Here is an 18,300-nt window from a genome sequence, read left to right as displayed (position 1 = left end):
CAGTAAAAAATTTATTAGATAGGTTTAGAAAAATAAACCAAATTCTGTTTCCCCTCTCTCTCTCTCCTATTTTGTTTTTTTTTTGGGTCAATCCAGCTATCCTTAGGTATTATTACCAACTCTTTGCTCAGGAATCACTCCTGGCTCCTGGGTGACTTGGGAGACCATTATGGGGTGCCAGGGAACAAAATAGGTCAGCCAGGTGTAAGACAGGCTCCTAACCTGCTATACTCTCTTCTCACTCTATTCCGTTTTTATCGTAGGTTGGTTGGTCAAAGCTCTACAAACCATAATGACTTCAACAAGTACAGCAATTGAATTGCAACTTCAAGTGAAACAAAATACAGAAGAATTACAAGATTTTATGAGAGATTTAGAACATTGGGAAAAAGACATTAAGCAAAAGGATATGGAACTCAGAAGACAGAATGGGGTTCCTGAAGAGGTAAATGACGTCCCTGTATTGCATTCGGCAATGCTGTTCGTTTTTAAATAAAGCATGGTTTTTAAAGGGTTTTGTAAAATAGTAAAATTGAAGTGACTTGCTTCCTTGTCAACATTCCAGAAGTTTTATTTTAAAAGTTTTAAATGTGTATTTGTGGGATATTTAAAAAAAAGTAGTATGAGAATAATATCCAAAGATATAGGAACGAGGGCCAGGAAGACCGGTCCCTGGTAGAATTTTGCCATAAGTCGTGGGGGAGGGCAGTTAGGCTAGAGAAGGGACCACAGTGACAGTGATCGTTGGGAATGATCACTCGGGACCAGAACTGAGTGCTGCAGGGAGGTAAAGTGTTTCTATATCATAACCTTTGCGCAACAGCGTTGCAGACCACAGTGCCTGAAAGAGGAGAGACACACAGGCACTCTCACATCCACATTCAAACACTCACCCATGGGGGCAGGGAAACTGGGACAGTGGTGGCAGGATTTGTACACTGGTGAAGGGACAGGTCTTGACTGGGGCCTTGTCTGACTGAAACCCAATCATGAACAACTTTGTAACTATTTCATGGTGATTGAATTTAAAAAAGTGTCAAATGTTTTAGTATATTAAGACTTGTTAGGAGTCATGAATGGCTAATAGACTGATAATTCTCACGGGGTAAATAGCTTAAAATATGGATTGTATATGTAGTGTGTATCAAATAATTATGCATATTGAATGCCATTAATGTACTGTATTGTATAAAAATGTAACTAGCTCCTACTGTCATTCTGATGGGCATTTAACTCTAAGAAAGAACAGAATCATGCCATTTGCAGCACCCGGGTGGAACTAGAAGATATGATGCTGCGTGAAGTCAGAAGGAAAGAGGGAGGGACAGAAAGATGGTACCGGAGGTGAGGAGTGTGCCTTGCATGGATTCAGCAACCTGGCACCACATATGATCCCTCGAGCTCACCACAGGTGATCCCTGAGCACCACAGAGTATGGCCCCAAGACCAAAAGAAAAACAAGAAAAATGAAAAAAGCAAAACAAAAAAAGCAACATTAGATACAGAATGATCTCTCTCATAGGTGAGCTTAAAGCTACATGGCAGGGGGGAGTGGACCGCATGACTCCTCTGGGTTATGGTCCCCAGAACCCGCTGGGAGTAACCCCTGAGTGCAGAGCCAGGAGTAAAACCTCAGCGCTGCTGGTGTGGCTCAAAATGGGGGCGAAAAAGCGAGGTAGCAACCAAGGGCTGAAGGTAGCCAAGGGGGAGCTGACCTACACAGTTGAGTGATGGAGTGTGGGCTTGGGAGGGAGGTGTATCCTGGGATGAGTGTAATGTTGAATTATGTTCATGGGAGGCCATCGTCGTTATGAATCACGGATCTCATATATATGTAAAGTAGAAATGGTTCTTAAAAAGAGCACCTAAATGACTATATTTTCTTGCTGTACTTAATGATAAGAGCCAGTTTGATATTAATACTGATAATTCATGGTGTTTTTCTTGGGGGGTGGGGGGAAGTGCACTTTAGGACCACAACCTGCAGTGCTCAGATCTGGCTCTGCTCAGGGAAAGCTCCTGGCAGGGCGTGGGGGACCAGATAGGATGCCAGGGATTGAATCCAGTTTGGTGTTTTGACGAAAGAAGCACCTGGAGGGGATTTTCAGAGTCATTTTATATATGCAGAAGCTCTGTAAGATCCTGCCAGTTTTCCAAGGTAGTGGTATTTTTCATTTTTCTTTTACTGGTTTTTGGGCCATACCTAGCTGTGGGGTTCGAGCAATAGCACAGCGGTAGGGCATTTACCTTGAACGCGGCCAATTCGGCTGACCCAGGTTCGATTCCTCCGCCCCTCTCAGAGAGCCCGGCAAGCTACCGAGAGTATCTCGCTCGCAGGGCAAAGCCTGGCAAGCTGCCCATGGCGTATTCGACATGCCAAACACAGTAACAACAAGTTTCACAATGGGGACGTTACTGGGCCTGCTTGAGCAAATCGATGAACAGCAGGACAGTGCTACAGTGCTACCTCTCTGTGATGAGGGCTTCCTCCTGGCTCTGTTCGCAGGATTATGCCAGGCAGTGCTGGGGTGCGAGGTGAGTCCTGTCTGCAGTGCCAGGATTACCCCTTAGTTGGTCCTGTGCAAAGTGGGTACCTGCCCTCTGGATTCTCTCTGACCCCATTGTATTTTTCTTATTGAATCAAGACCAATCAACTATATGAGGGAGTTGACAGTTATTTAAATAGTCCCCATCTACTTTAGTATGATTCTAGTATTAGAGAAGTAAATTTTTGGTTTTGAATGAATTTCTCTGGAAATAAATTCAGAGCATACCATTTTTAGTATGAATCATCTAGTCTGCTTTCAGTGTTTTGTGTCTTTTCCTTGTCAGAGGTTAGTATCTTCTTATAATACTCCTTAGTGAAAATCATCATCTAAGATGATTTCTTAGATGTTTTCTGTATAGCTGTTAATTCATTCAACACATAGTGATCATGACACGTTGTGTGGCCAGTGTCGTGGCTGCCTTGGTTGCTAAAGTCATTTCCGTTATCCTTTAAGATACTGATATTTCTTTACCATTTCCTTCAAATGTTCAAATCTGCGCAACTGCTTTATTGACGTACGGTCGTTAGTTTTCATATATGTCAGCACAGTAGGGTTGGACAAATGTGGATTTAAAGTGGTAGGCTGGTGGTATGTTTATAGTCATCCTCCTAAACACATAGTTAAATTTCAGTCCATCTTTTAATGTTCATACAGTGAGACTAAGCAGATTTTATTGTACCCTTTTTTACTTACAAGTAATTAAAATGATGTTATTAAATGCAAACAATTGTTTATATAAGGATCAGGGTTTTTGTTTAGATAAGGAGCTGTGTTCCTCAAGAAGATGTAAGATAAAGGATAATGTTTGTGGCTAGAGAGATAGTACAGTGGGTCTGGTGCTTGCCTCGCATGTGACTGACCTGGGTTGGAGCCCTGCTATTGCATATAGTCTGCAAGTGTGACCAGGAATGATCCCAGAGCACCAAGCCAAAAGAAGCCCTGAGCAGCGCTGGGGGTGTCCCAGAAACATTCTTTTCTTTTTTTCACATTTGTAAAAGCACTGTAGCACGGCAGCACTGTCTTCCCTTTGTTCATTGATTTGCTCGAGTTGGCCCAGTAACGTCTCCCATCGTGAGACTTGTTGTTACTGTGTTTGGCATACTGAATACGTCACGGGGAGCTTGCCAGGCTTTGCCGTGTGAGTGAGATACTCTCGGTAGCTTGCCGGGCTCTCTGAGAGGGGCAAAGGAATCGAACCCGGCTCAGCCAGGCTGGCTGCACACAAGGCAAATGCCCTACCCGCTGTGCTATCGCTCCAGCCCATTTTAATATGATACAAGTTTATTATTATTGTTATGTAAGTTTTTGGGCTTACCCCTGGCTCTGCACTGAGGGATCACTCCTGAAGAGACTTGGGTGACTGTATGTGGGATCAAACCTGGTTTGGAACATGCCAGGGAAGCACCTTACCTGCTGTACTATCTCTTTGAGCCCACAAGAGGGATTTTTAATAGCAGAAGAGCAAGGAGAAAGAAAGGGTGGGTTGCAAACGGGTGGGTTCTAGAACAATGCATTTCTTGTAGGCTGGCTGCTTGAGGCACACATCTCAAGGTCTAGTCATCCTTGAGTCCTGGCAGTCAGGGTCCTCCGATAAGCCCTCAGGTGTTTCTCTTATCACATCTATAAGCCTAAACAAAGTAGGACAAAATGAGGGACACTGTCCTCAGCTTTAGACTTTAGGGAACAGAATAGTGAGTTAGGGACCATATGTAGGAGTTTGCTGTTGGCTAATTTCTTGGTAGGTTTTGATTCTCCTCCACATTCTAATGTGTGGGAGTTTCCTTCCCACACTATCAAACTTGGTGTTCTCTAGTTCAGCCCAGTCCTGATCCTGTCTACGCAGAGGTGGCCTCAGATTCCCGAGTTTGAAGCCTCTGCCCAAAGATCGCCCTCCGTGTGCCATGTTACTTGCGCCTGCAGCTTGGGGCGCCCTTCCCAGGGCATCTGCTAACGGCACCTGCAGCCTGTCAGTGTCAGGATTTCTTCTCAGTTGAGTTTATTTGCTAGAGCAGCTCACGGACTGAGTTCTGTGTTTGTTCCAAATAGCATCGCTTGAGGTGGGTGGGGAGAGGGATGTTGATGGAGGGGCACTGGCCCAGGTGATGGCTTTGGGTTAGAACTTTGGATGCCTTAGACTCTGTTATCACAGCTTGGTAAATCACGGTGCCTAAGTTAAGAGGGTCTTTCTTTCTTTTATGAGGATAACTCATAAGAAGCCAGCTAGAGGCGTGCCACTGGGCAGGGCATGGAAAAAGGTCAAGGGATTTCCATGCTGTCTCAGCACTCCAGTCTCCCCTCTCCTGAGCCAACCTGGAAGTTTCCTGAATCTTACCCTTTTCAGAAGTTATGGAGGCCTGGGACTGGAGCAATAGTCCAGCGGGGAGGGCGCTTGCCTTCCACCCGACTGACCTGGGTTTGATCTGCGGCATCACAGATGGTCCCCCACGCCTGCCAGGATGGATCTCTGAGCACAGAGCCAGGATTAGTCTTGAGTATAAGCTGGGTGTGTCCTCAAAAAAAATCACTGAGCTGAGTGATTTATGGAGGCCTCTTTCCATAGGCACAGTTGATTAAATCACTGATTCTAAGCCTTTGATTCTGATGATTAGAGAGATGGGACTTAAGGTTCCAGTTCTGACAACTAGCTGCCTGTCTTAGGTACTGTCTCAGGGTCATTTAATCCAATATAACAAAAGACACCTTTTGTTCTCATCAGGAAATTCCAAGGGTTTTAGGAACTCTACAAGAATGGAATCGGAGACCAAAACCACTTTTTCTTATCAGTCACAGTATCAGCTGATCACTCAACACCTCTAGTATTAGACAGTTCCTTGTAATCGTTCATATCCAGCCCACCAATTATAGTTCCAAGGTCACGGTAACTAGCGCCTATCCCAGCAACTCAGGCACCAGGTGGAAAGCAGCCCTGCACCAAATGCCCGTGTTGCTGGGTGCTCTGATACTCTGCTCCTGTTGTGACCACTGCGTATGGGTAGGGTATGGACGGAAGCCAGAATGCCCAGAGGAAACCCAGGCGGATGTGGGGAGGAACTCCAACATTCCACACTGACCGTAATCAGTTTTCATTTTCCCTCTTCCCTTTGGTTATGATGACGACCAGGAATCGCGCGTTTGGGTGTGGTGCTTGTCCTGTTGTTTGTGGTGCGGTGGGCGCTGCATAGCTCGCCGCGACCTCATGCTTGGCTGCTGTGTTTGTGTGGCCTGCATCGCTCCCTGTGGCCCTCACACACTCGACTGAGGTGTTTGCTGGGTGTCAGTTCCCTCAGTTGTGCACATTCTTGGTGGTGAGCGTGGACGGGCTTCCTGGGGGCCACTCCTGGCTGTGGGTGCTTCGCAGGCTTCAGTTTCGCGTGGCTGTGGGCGCCAAACAGCAGAGCCACCAGGACAGCACCAGCCCGGACACGTGGCCTGGTCTTGCCAGACTGGCACTCAGTCACTCAGAACCATCCTTTGGACCTCAGTTTTTTGTGTGTTTTCATTCGTTAGTGTTCTGTTGAATTAACACATTCCAGGACCATCTCTCCTTTTTTGTTTGAGTTTGTCTTTATTTTTTAAGTCGTCTGATGATAGGCATGATTCTTGTGATTGCAGGACACTGTCCTGGATGAGCTTGACAAAGAAGACACTACTCGTGATTCTGTGTCTCCAGAATCAGAGTCAGAAGAAGATGGAATTCACGTAGACTCACAAACGGCTCTTGCTTTAAAAGAAAAGGTATTCTCTAGGTTGCTTTGTTTTCCTTCAGAGGCAAAAGCTGTGTAAAACGTGGATCCCAAGATTTCTTTCTTCAAAACCATCCAGGGTCTGGTAGGCAGCAGGATGGCTTAGTGGCTGGGGGAATGGGACCTGGTATGGGAAAAGGCTTTTGGGTCACTTGTGCCTTTTCTTTCTCCAGTTGTAAAATAAGCTCAATTTTGTTATTAAATCTCAGTGGATTATGACCATAAAGCGAACATTAAGAAATACATAAGTGAATATTAGTGCATGAAGTGCTTAGGACTTAGAAAATTATTCAGGACTATTAGTCGTGGACTGAAGTTAACTTAAAATTGGCGTTTGAGCTTTGTCATGAATATTATGTTTCAGTCCCCTATTTTATAGTTCATCTTTGGTTGGGTTTTGGAAGAGTCTCCCTGAGGGATGTCTGATTGTTTGTTAAACTAGTCATTTTGCTTTTCAAAATGGTGGAAATCTCTTAGATTAAACTTCCTTTTATAACTTTCTTTGACTAAACAGTAAGCTGTTACTGTCAGTGACGAGTTTATCAAGCTGAGTATTTCATTTTTTGGGCAGCGGCTCCTTTAGGTTGTACCCAAGAAATGATTATCTAATGAGTTTAAGCTCTTGTAAAATGATGATTTTGCTTAGTTTTCTTTCTTGTTAGCCTTGATCAGACAGCCAGTGAGTTAGAGAAGCATGATACTGAAGAAAAGAACTCTGGAATTTTGTGCCACTATATATTTGACTTGTGATTTTTATAGGGCAATAAATACTTCAGACAAGGAAAATATGATGATGCCATTGAATGCTACACCAAAGGCATGCACGCTGATCCTTATAATCCTGTGTTACCAACAAACAGAGCATCAGCATACTTTAGATTGAAAAAGTAAGGAGTTTTCCACACGGTGTGAATGTATTTTTATATATATTTTGTCACACCTTGTGGTAGGCTTACTCCTGGCTCTGCACACAAGAATCAGTCCTGGTGGGCTCAGGAGACCATATGGGATGCTGGGGATCGAACCTGGGGCAGTCATATGCAAGGCAAGCGACCTACTTGCTAAACTATCACTCTGTCTTTGATGTTTTGTGTGGACGTATATTTTTGAAGAGAATTTTATGTATTTTTATGGGAGAGATGGAAAATTACCTTTTTTAACTCTATAAATTCTTCAAAAGCATTTTGGAGCATTTATGTGCTCAAACCACTCCCTGTGATTCACTTTACTGAGGTTTTCCTCTGAAAATTGAGTCATTATGTTGAGTAATTCACACACTGAAATGGTAGTGGATAAAATTTTCAGCAGTTTATTTCCTTCCATTTTGAAAAGTCATTCCACAACTTAACCTACATTTTACTCTTTAACTTTCATTATTGTAAAATATATTCCAACTTTCACTGTCTCACTGTCATCCTGTTGTTCATCAGTTTGCTCGAGCAGGTGCCAGTAATGTCTCCACTTGTCCCAGCCCTGAGATTTTAGCTGCCTCTCTTTACTCGTCTTTTCCCAAAGTATTGGAGGCTCTTTCAGGGTCAGGGGAATGAGACCTGTCATTGTTACTGTTTTTGGCATATTGAATACGCCACGGATAGCTTACCAGTCTCTTGCAAGTGGGATACTCTCGGTAGCTTGCCGGGCTCTCTCTCTATATAGATAATTCCCTCTATGATTTGTTGCCTACTGTCTGAACCCCATCAACTGTGCGGTCATTATGGAAAATGGGTAGGGAATGTCTTAGGATGTGTCCAGGAATATGTTCACTCATGTGTGAGGCTCAGCCCAAGTGTGTGGAAAGCGGCCTGGCGCGTGGTGGCAGTTGGTAGTGGAGGTCAGCTGCCGGGGCTGGGTCCCTTGGGGCGGGGAGGGCTCTCACTTGGCCCCCTCTGGGATGCCCCAAGTGAAAACAGCCTCATGCAGAGTTCAGTGGCATGGTTATGGGGGCATTCCAACTTTAAAGAATCAAAAACCTTTAAGTTGAAAAACATGATAGTATAATTGGGATACTGTGATGGCATTTTAAAAAAGACAGACATTTTTGGGGCAAGAGAGATACAGTGGAATAGGCTGAGTGCATGCCTTGCATGGGGATGGCCTACCTGGCTTCAGCCCTTGGCGGGAAATGGTACCTTGGAAGACTGCTGGGGGTTGTCAGTGAGCAAAGAGCTAGAAATAGCCCCTGAGCACTGCTGGTCGTGAACCTCCTTCCCCACACCTATCCCAATCCCCCAAAAACAAGAAAGGAAAAGAACAGCAACAAAATACAGTCTAGCTTATTTTTTATTTTGTTTTTGGAGGCATGCCCACTAGTTCATGCTATGCCTCGGATCTACCCAGGGCAAAAACATGTGCTCAGTCTTTCGAGTTGGCTCTCCGGCCCCTACGTTTGATTTTCGTTACTGTTGGTCCACACCTACTGCTGCTGGGCTGTTGGGGCTCTGTGCTCAGGAGTGACTGCTGGCAGCGGGTAGGACTGTATGTGGTGCTGGGGATTGAACTGGAATCCTCAGCATGCAAGGCAAAGAAATGCCTTCCCTCCTGTATCACTTCTCACCTCTAATCCCTCTATTTTATTTCTTACCTGGAAACATGAATCGTGTTGGTATCAGAATTTTTACTATTTGGATCATGTGTGTCTAGGTCTTTGGAATCTATGATATCCTTACCTTTTAAAAAAATGTTATAGCTGTGACGTAGCAGACAGTTACAAGGAATGATTTTAAGTCTGAATCCATCACGCAGTTTAAGAGTTTGAACATTATGGACCGTACCCATTGGTGTAGGGAGCAATGTTGAGCTGTGCTAAGAGATCAGGCCATGTCAGGGATGGAATTGGAGTTGGCTGCATTCAAGACAAGCACTTTAATCCCGTAGCAGCTCTCTGTTGAGCATTATTGCTATTTTTATCTTGTTTGTTTTGGGGCCACCTCTGGTGGTGCTCAGGGCTCACTCCTGGCTCTGTGCTCTGGGCTCACTCCTGGTTGCTCAGGGCTGTGTATAAGACAGGTAGGTGCCCTACTGCCTTTTCTCTCTCTCACCCATGAACATTCATATTTTCCAAGTTCACCTCAGTAGTCCCTTTCCTATTCTGATCCTTGCATCCCACTCTCGGGTAACCATCAGTTTGTATATTTATCATTCTTTGATTTAAAGAAAAAGTGTGTTTCTCTAAATAATGTGTTGTATTGCTTTGCTTTCTTTTGCCCTTTCTCCCACCAGCCTGAGCACATGCTTTTTCACGCCAGCAGTGGTTTGATTCCCCAGCGTTGCATAGCCTGAGTGCTGTGGGTATTGCCAAAAGTCACGAACGTCATCTTCTGTGACTTGCCGATATAAGTGTTATTTCCAAGAGACAGATGTCTCAAATACAGTGGTAGGTCTTTCATTTTCAGAGCTGCGTCCACTGTCTTCTTTTGCTGCCGGTGGTCTGTTTCTGTTTGGGGGCTGTTCCTAGGTCTGTGCTGCTGGGAACTGAGTCTGGGCCTGCTGCACACAGATGCACTTCCTGCCTCTCGAGCTCTCTCTTTAGCGCTAGATAATTCCTTTACAGAAGCATACCGTTGTGTGTTCATCCTCCTGTTGGCTGGATTGGTCCTTAGTTCCTTGGTCTCCTGCCCCCCACCCTTCCCTTCCTCCCTGCATACTTGAGACCCACGTTTCCTTTCTGTTTTGAAACTGTGGTACTATGAATATTTTTGGACAGGTTTCTTTCGTGCTGTTTCGCAGCCTATGCATATATATTTTCCTTTGCTTGTTTTTTGGTATTGGATCAGGCACAGGGGCCACTTCTGGGGTAATCAGGAGAGCATATGCAGGTGCAGATTGAACCGGGCATACAAGCAAACACCTTAACCCCGACGCTCTTTTTTCATCCTCAATTGGGGGCTTGTGGGCCATACTCAGTGGTACTCAGGACTTACTCTGCCTCTGTACTTGGAAATTATTCCTGGCCATCTTTGGGACCATGTGTGGATCCAGAATCGTACCTGTTTGGCCGTGTGCAAGGCAAAACCACCTTACCTCCTCTAGTATCTTTTTTTTTTTTTTGATTTTTGGGTCACGCCCAGTGATGCACAGGGGTTCCTCCTGGCTCTGCACTCAGGAATTCCCCCTGGCTGTGCTCAGGGGACCCTATGGGATGCTGGGAATCGAGCCTGGGTTGGCCGCATTCAAGGCAAACGCCCTACCCGCTGTGCTATCGCTCCTCTAGTATCTTAAGAGCAATGTTAATGAGCATTCTTATTCCGCTCTTAGAGAGAATGCTACTAGAATTTAACCATCAAAATTTACTGTTCTTAGTAGGATTAACTAAATAAAAGGAGATTGGAAACAAACTTTCAGTGGAACTTTCATTTAGGAAGTTAATTCCCTTTACAGGAATTTCTGAAGCAAATTTTAAAATCTTGGTTTAATGATATTTCTATTCACCTTTTTATTTTAAATCTCAGATTTGCTGTTGCTGAGTCTGATTGTAATTTAGCCATTGCCTTGAATAGAGATTATACAAAGGCTTATGCCAGACGAGATGCTGCTCGCTTTACTTTGCAAAAATTAGAGGATGCCAAAACAGGTATTATATTTTACAGGTCATATTATCTGAAAGTTTCGAACTTTCAATGAAATCGGTTGATTTAACAGATGCTATGCAAATAATACTAGATAGCCATAGTTACTGTATTTGTGTTTGTTTTGGGGCCATCCCCAGCAGTGCTCAGGGGCTACTCCCAGCTAGTGCTTTGGGGTCACTTCTGGGCAGGGATTGGGAAACCATGTGGGGTGCTGGAGATTGAAACTGGTTTTGCTACGTGCAAAGCAATCACCATTCCTGCTGTACTATCCCTTTGACCCCCATAGTCACTATCTAAAGTGCTCTTAGGGTTCTAAAGATGCTTGTTTTGCCATTTGTGTTGTTTATTTGTTTGGGGGCTGCACTCTGCAGTGCTCAGGGCTTACTCCTGAGTCTGCGCTTAGAGCTCACTTTTGGTGATGCTCGGGGGACCACATGGGAGCCCGGGATCATACCTGGGGCAGGCACACTACCTACTGTCCTATTGCTCCAGCCCATTTTTTGTCATTTAAACGGGATTTTGATGTTTGGGAACAGAACACATTGTTTGACACCAATCAGAATTTGTTTCAAATAGTCATTTTACCGTGTATTAGCTATATGACCAGGAGAAAGTTACATATCTTCTCTGATTTTTAGTTTCCCATGTGAAAATAGGTAGTAGAACATTGCTCTGCCCCCACCTACAAAGCTCTTAACGCTTTTTTATTTGTAAATTCTAAACCCTTTCACAGGTAAAATGGGGTCGTGTTAGTGTATATTACAGAATCCAAGTAAAGCTGTTATCCGGTAGGATTCTGCTGCTTCTTGGCTTTTATAAAATACAGCTTTGATATATACATTTTTTTTTTGGTTCGGGGGGACACACCAGGTGATGCTCAGTGATTACTTCTGTTTTGCACTCAGGAGTCCTGGCAATGCTCAGAGGGCCGTATCGGATGTTGGGAATCAAACCCAGATCAGCTCTGTGCAAAGCAAGTGCCTTCTAAGCCACTGTACTGCTTCTCATCCCCAATAACATACAACTTTTAGGGGCTGGAGCCATGGTACAGAGGGTAGGGTGTTTGCCTTGCACACGGTGGACCCGGGTTCGATTCCCAGCATCCCATGTGGTCCCCTGAGCACCGGCAGGGGTGATTCCTGAGTGCAGAGCCAGGAGTAATCCCTGTGCATCGCCAGGTGTGACCCAAAAAGCAAAACAAAAACAAAAACATACAACTTTTTAAAAAAAATTTTATTAGTGAAACACCATGAGGTACAGTTGTAGATTTAAAATTTTTGGGCTTGGGTTTCAATTATACAACGATCAAACACCCATCCCTTCACCAGTGCCCATTTTCCACCACCATGGGGCTCAGTATCCCTCCCACCCCCATCCCCCCATCCCACCTTGCCTCTGTGGCAGGGCATTCCCTTTTGTTCTCTCTATCCTTTTGGGTGTTGTAGTTTGCAAAAGAGGCATTGACTGCAATCAAAAATCATACAACTTTTAAAAGCCACTATCCTTTCTGGGGCTGGTGGGAGAAGGTAGATTTGGTCTGTTTTGGGGGAAAAATGTAGAAAGTTCAGTAGGTCTGTCAATGTTCCCTAGTTTCTTTTTATTTTATCATGGTTCATTTGACCTCTTGTCACATGTAGCAAGTGATGTACATTTTTTTTATATCCTATGTCTTTCAAAAATTGTTCATCTTCTTTTTACTAAGATTATGAAAAAGTTTTAGAACTGGAACCAAATAACTTTGAAGCAACGAATGAACTGAGGAAAATTAATCAGGTAATTTTAAAAACTTGTTATATAACTTAAGTGAATTTCTTACTAACTTTATTGGATGATGCCTTTTGACAGACTTCATAGATCCCTCGTAAAGACTTTCTCCCTAGTTTTAATACATTTTATATAGAGTTCTTTTATCGCATGTTCCGAGGAACAATTCTTCTCCAGTGTCGAAAACGGCATGGTGAGATTCGTGCCTTCTTGTCTCGGTCAGACCAATGATGTCGTACTTGATCATTCGCGCTTGTACCATCAGGTCCTCGATGGATGCATCTGATGCTAGCGTACGAGCATTGAAAGTACAGACGATCATTTTTGTCTTCCTTTGTTGTGGCAGCCTAGGTCGGCCTTGAGATTTTGTCAGCCTCTCCTTTTTCATCCTTCTCAGTGCTGCCATGTCGGTGAAGCCTTCAGGGTCAGGTGAATGAGACCAGTTGTAGTTACTGGTTTTGGCATATCGAATACACAGCGGATAGCTTGCCAGGCTCTTCCGTTCGGGCGGAATACTCTCGGTAGCTTGCCAGTCTTTCCGAGAGGGATAGAGGCTTTTGGGGTGACCTCTAATCTCCCTTGCCGACATACCAAATTCCACAGGATGGATATGTCGTTCCCAACGTTCTCCCTTCCGAAATCCGACATGCCATTTCGTCGGTAAAGAAACAAACAGCACCCGGCCCAGACAAGGTCAGACCTGAACACCTGAAGAACCTGCCGTCAGTACTCATCAATACACTGGCTCGGCTCTTCACTCGCTACCTGTCTGAATGCAAGGTTCCGTCCCAATGGAAAACCAGCAGGACCGTACTACTGTTCAAAAAGGGAGACATCCATGACATTGGCAACTATCGCCCGATCTGCCTATTGTCTGTCATCTACAAGTTGTTCACTCGAGTCATCCTAAATAGGATTGGCAGAACACTAGATGAAGGACAACCATGCGAGCAAGCCGGGTTCCGCAAAAGATTCAGCACCATCGACCATATCCACACGATAACCAAGCTCATTGAGGTTTCTCGGGAGTTCAAGATACCGCTCTGTTTAACCTTCATTGATTTAAAGAAGGCCTTTGATTCTGTTGAGACGGAAGCGGTCATTGAAGCCCTAGCCAATCAGGGCATTCAAGCCCAATACATCAGGATCCTCCGTGAGCTGTATTGCGGATTCACTACCAGGATCTCACCATTCTACAAAGAAGTGATCGTTGATGTCAAGAGAGGGGTGCGGCAGGGTGATACCATTTCACCGAAACTCTTCAGTGCCACCCTCGAGAACATCATGCGACGACTGGAATGGGAAGGAATGGGAGTGAAGATAGATGGTCGGCAACTACACCACCTCCGCTTTGCTGATGACATTGTTTTAATAACACCAAACATCAGCCAAGCGGCACAAATGCTGGCCGACTTTGACCGTGAGTGTGGAAAGGTAGGACTACAGCTGAATCTTACGAAGACAATGTTTATGAGAAACAGCCTTGTTCCTGACCCCCCATTTGCTCTCAATGGAACGACCATCTCCGAATGCAACAGCTATGTGTACCTAGGTCGAGAGGTCAACATGACAAATGACCTGGCACCCGAGCTGTGCAGGAGGAAGAGAGCGGCTTGGAATGCCTTCAAGAACGTCGAAGAAATAGCTAAGAGGACGAAGAACCTCCGGCTCCGGGCACATCTCTTTGATTCCACTGTTCTTCCTGCATTAACATATGCCTCAGAGACCTGGGCCCTACGCAAACAAGATGAGAACGCTATTCAGGTCTCCCAAAGAAGAATAGAAAGAGCTATGCTTGGAATATCACGTTTCACTCAAATGAGAGAACGAATCTGGAGTTCTGACATCCGTCGACGATCAAGAATCAGGGACGCTGTCTCATATGCCAAGGTGTCGAAAATCAGATGGGCTGGTCACGTAATGAGATTTAAAGACGACCACTGGACTAGAGCTGTTACCGACTGGATTCCACGGGACGTCAAAAGACCGCGTGGCCGCCCACCTACCAGATGGTCAGACTTCTTTGTCAAGATCATGAGCGATCGGTTTGAGGCCCTTCATGTTCCCGGAGCGAACAGATACCATTGGGCTACACTAGCACGCGACAGGGACAAATGGAGAGGTTACTGGCACCCGCTCGAGCAAATCGACAACTAACGGGAAGTTAAGTGATTTAAGTGATATAGAGTTCTAGAATTAGAGATAGGATGATGGTACTTTTAATCATCTTAAAAAATGGGTTTTTTTTTTTTTGCTGTTTTTGGTTCACACCTGGTGGTGCTCAAGGGACTATATGGGATGCTGGGAATCGAACCCAGGTCGGCCGTGTGCAAGGCAAACGCTCTACCCGCTGTGCTATCTCTTCAGCCCCCCCAAAATGGTATTTTTAATCATCTTGAAACATGGTAGTTCAATGGTTTTAAACATCTTTCATCTTTTTTTTTGGGGGGGCGGGCCTGTCACACCCGGCAATGCAGAGGGGTTACTCCTGGCTTTGCACTAAGGAATTACTCCTGGTGGTGCTTGGGGGACCACATGGGATGCTGGGAATCGAACCCGTGTCGGATGCATGCAAGGCAAATGCCCTGCCCACTGTACTATCAGTCCAGCCCATCTTTCATCATCTTAAAAACTTAATCTGAGATTTTTAGATCTGTAGATGACAGAATTATTTTGGGTATTCCACTGATTTTTTTAATGCCTTGTAAATTGGTTTCTATAGTAAACTTATGCATATCTCTTTGATTCTGTAATTTTTAAGTTGCCCCATCTTTATATGTTATACCTTAGCAAGAATGATACTAATTTCTCGGGGCTGGAGCAATAGCACAGGAAGTAGGGCGTTTTCCTTGCATGCAGCCAACATGGCTGACACAGGTTCGATTCCCAACATCCCATATGGTCCCCCGAGCATCGCCAGGAGTAATTCCTGAGTGTATGAGCCAGGAGTAACTCCTGAGCATTGCCGGGTGTCACCCAAAAAGAAAATAAAAAAACAAAAAAAAGATACTAATTTCTTAACAATAAGAAAATAGTTGCTATTTAACTATAACATTTGTTTGTCAGATGATTTAGTTCCATATTCCTTTCATTTTGCATTAAATTGAAATTATATGCTATCTGTTAAAACCTTGAGGAAAAAAATGACTGGGGAAAATCTGCTTTTCCCCAATAAGTGATATTGCCCTTCCTTATTGCACATAAAATCTGTTAGAAAACATTTAACTTGATTATGATCGTAAACTGTGTTGTATATCTTGTGTTTTGTCTTAGGTCAGTAATAACTAAATTGGAGAATTTTGTGGTGTTTTAATAACCTGCTTTGCCTTTGAAAATCATTCCAAGAATGGTCGTTGACTCATTCAATAAGTATAGAAATTCAGTCTAAATCACTGTCACAGTCCCCCCGTTGTTCATCGATTTGCTCGAGTGGGCCCAGTAACGTCTCCATCATGAGACTTTGTTGTTACTGTGTTTGGCATCTTGAATACATCACGGATAGGGTGCCAGGCTTTGCCATGCGGGCGAGATACTCTCGGTAGCTTGCCGGGCTCTCCGAGAGGGGTGGAGGAATCGAACTCGGGTCGGCCTTGTTGGCTGCGTGCAAAGGAAACGCCCTACCCGCTGTGCTATCGCTGCAGCCCTCAGTCTAAATATGTGTTGAAAAATAAACATCTAGGTACTGGCTCAGTGGAAAAAGTGCAACTCTTGCATGGGGTGAGTCCTTGGCATGGCAAAAGAAAAACAGTATTCACTACAGGTGCATTTCTTTAAATTGGAAGATGCACATTAAATTTATTATTCATATTTTCCCTTTTTAGTAAGTAGAAAGACTTTATGATGGGGACCAGGCAACAGATCCAGGGCCTCATTCCTTGCTCGGCGTGGCCTCTACCACCGAGCTACCTCCCCGGTCACAGTAGTAGAAAGACTTGCAATCAGAGGTAAATATTACTTGACTTACTTGAAGTGTGATAGAATTTCTAGTATCTTTGAGTCACTAGACATTTTTAAATGCTGTTAGGTGTTGTTTTATTTGAGTCGATGCTCTATTTCCTAAGCGTTAACAGCCCAAGAAAATCCTTATCCAAAGGAAGTTGATCCTGTCATTAAGTCCACTGAAGAGAAGAAAAAAGCGGAAGAGAAACAGAAAAAGCAGCAGGCGCTGTCACAGAAAGACCTGGTAATACATAGGGATTCCCGCCTAGTGCTTATTTGGCTGAATGTTGACTTAGTTTCTTGCATGATAAGTTTCTGGTTTGGCTTTTGGTTTTTAGTTTTGGGCCCCACCCTGCTGTACTCAGGGCTTCCTCCTGGCTGTGCTCTTAGGGTGTGGGGACCAGAGGTGGTGCTGGGGTTCCAGCCTGGGTTGTCTGCATGCCAGGCGAGCGCCCTCCTCACTGTTCTGCCACTCCAGCCCCACCAGGTTTCTGTCTTTTCGAGTACTATTTTAAAATTCTTCAATAAGAACTGTAAATTCAACATTCCATACCTCTGGAGTCCATGATTTTTTTTTTTTTTTGCTTTTTGGGTCACACCCAGCGATCCTCAGGGGTTCCTCCTGGCTCATGCACTCAGGAATTGCTCCTGGCGGTGCTCAGGGGACCATATGGGGTGCTGGGAATCGAACCTGGGTCGGCCATGTTGTCTGTGTGCAAGGCAAACACCCTACCCGCTGTGCTATCGCTCCAGCACCAACCATACATATTTAAAGAGATTTAAGTTTAGGTAAGGTAAAAGGTAAAGGCAAAGGCCCTCCCGTTGATCGTCGATTTGCTCGAGCAGGCCCAGTAACGTCTCCATTGGAGACTTTGTTGTTACTGTGTCTGGCATATCGAATACTCTCGGTAGCTTGCCGGGCTCTCCGAGAGGGGTGGAGGAATCGAACTCGGGTCGGCCATGTTGGCCGCTTGTAAGGCGAACGCCCTACCCGCTGTGCTATCGCTCCAGCCCAGTTTAGGAAAGAAACTATTTTTGAGTTTTTAAACATATATACGAATTTAGCATGAAAATAATTTGCAATTCTTTACTTATTTTTATTTTTTGCTTTTTGGGTCACACCCAGCAATGCTCAGGGGTTACGCATGGCTCTGCACTCAGGAATTACTCCTGGAAGTGCTCAGGGGACCATATGGGATGCTGGGAATCGAACCCGGGTCAGCCACCTGCAAGGCAAGCGCCCTACCCTCTGTACCACGGCTGCAGCCCCAGTTGTAATTCTTTTAATGTTTGAAACTTTATTTAAATTTACAAAACTGTGATTGACTAAGTTGTTCATAATACAATTGTTTCAGGTATTCATATTTTAAATTTAATTTTGTTCATTACATTCACTATTCCAACACCTTACCCACCACTATTGTACCTTCCAATCACTATTGTTTCCAATTTTCCCAACAAACACCTAAGCCTGCCTCAATAGCAGGCCTTAAATAATTTAGTTTGTGTTGGCCTCCTGTTGATCGTTGATTTGCTCGAGCGGGCCCAGTAACGTCTCCATTGGAGACTTTGTTGTTACTGTGTTTGGCATATCAAATACTCTCGGTAGCTTGCCGGGCTATTTCTTTAGAAGAAAGCATGTGAAGATTAATGTATCTCAGCCTGGAGCCAGTAAGTCCTCGTATAAGAGATTACTGACCTGTTGTTACAGGTTGGGCCTTGTGTGCTGATATTTTC

General features: G+C 44.6%; 1 protein-coding gene across 1 annotated transcript; it reads left to right on the top strand.

The window, feature by feature from the left end:
• Positions 1 to 389: 389 nt before the first annotated feature.
• Positions 390 to 12,746, top strand: LOC130036916 (RNA polymerase II-associated protein 3-like). Its single transcript, XM_056128840.1, has 6 exons — positions 390 to 445; positions 6,162 to 6,284; positions 7,052 to 7,179; positions 10,741 to 10,862; positions 12,563 to 12,633; positions 12,741 to 12,746. The coding sequence occupies exons 1-6, from the start codon at positions 410 to 412 to the stop codon at positions 12,744 to 12,746; spliced, it is 486 nt and encodes a 161-aa protein (XP_055984815.1). The 5' UTR covers positions 390 to 409.
• Positions 12,747 to 18,300: the final 5,554 nt, after the last annotated feature.

Source organism: Sorex fumeus, unplaced genomic scaffold (assembly GCF_029834395.1).
Source record: "Sorex fumeus unplaced genomic scaffold, SorFum_2.1 ptg000069l, whole genome shotgun sequence".
In the NCBI taxonomy this organism is placed as follows: domain Eukaryota; kingdom Metazoa; phylum Chordata; class Mammalia; order Eulipotyphla; family Soricidae; genus Sorex; species Sorex fumeus.
This window is presented reverse-complemented; position numbering and strand designations above follow the sequence as displayed.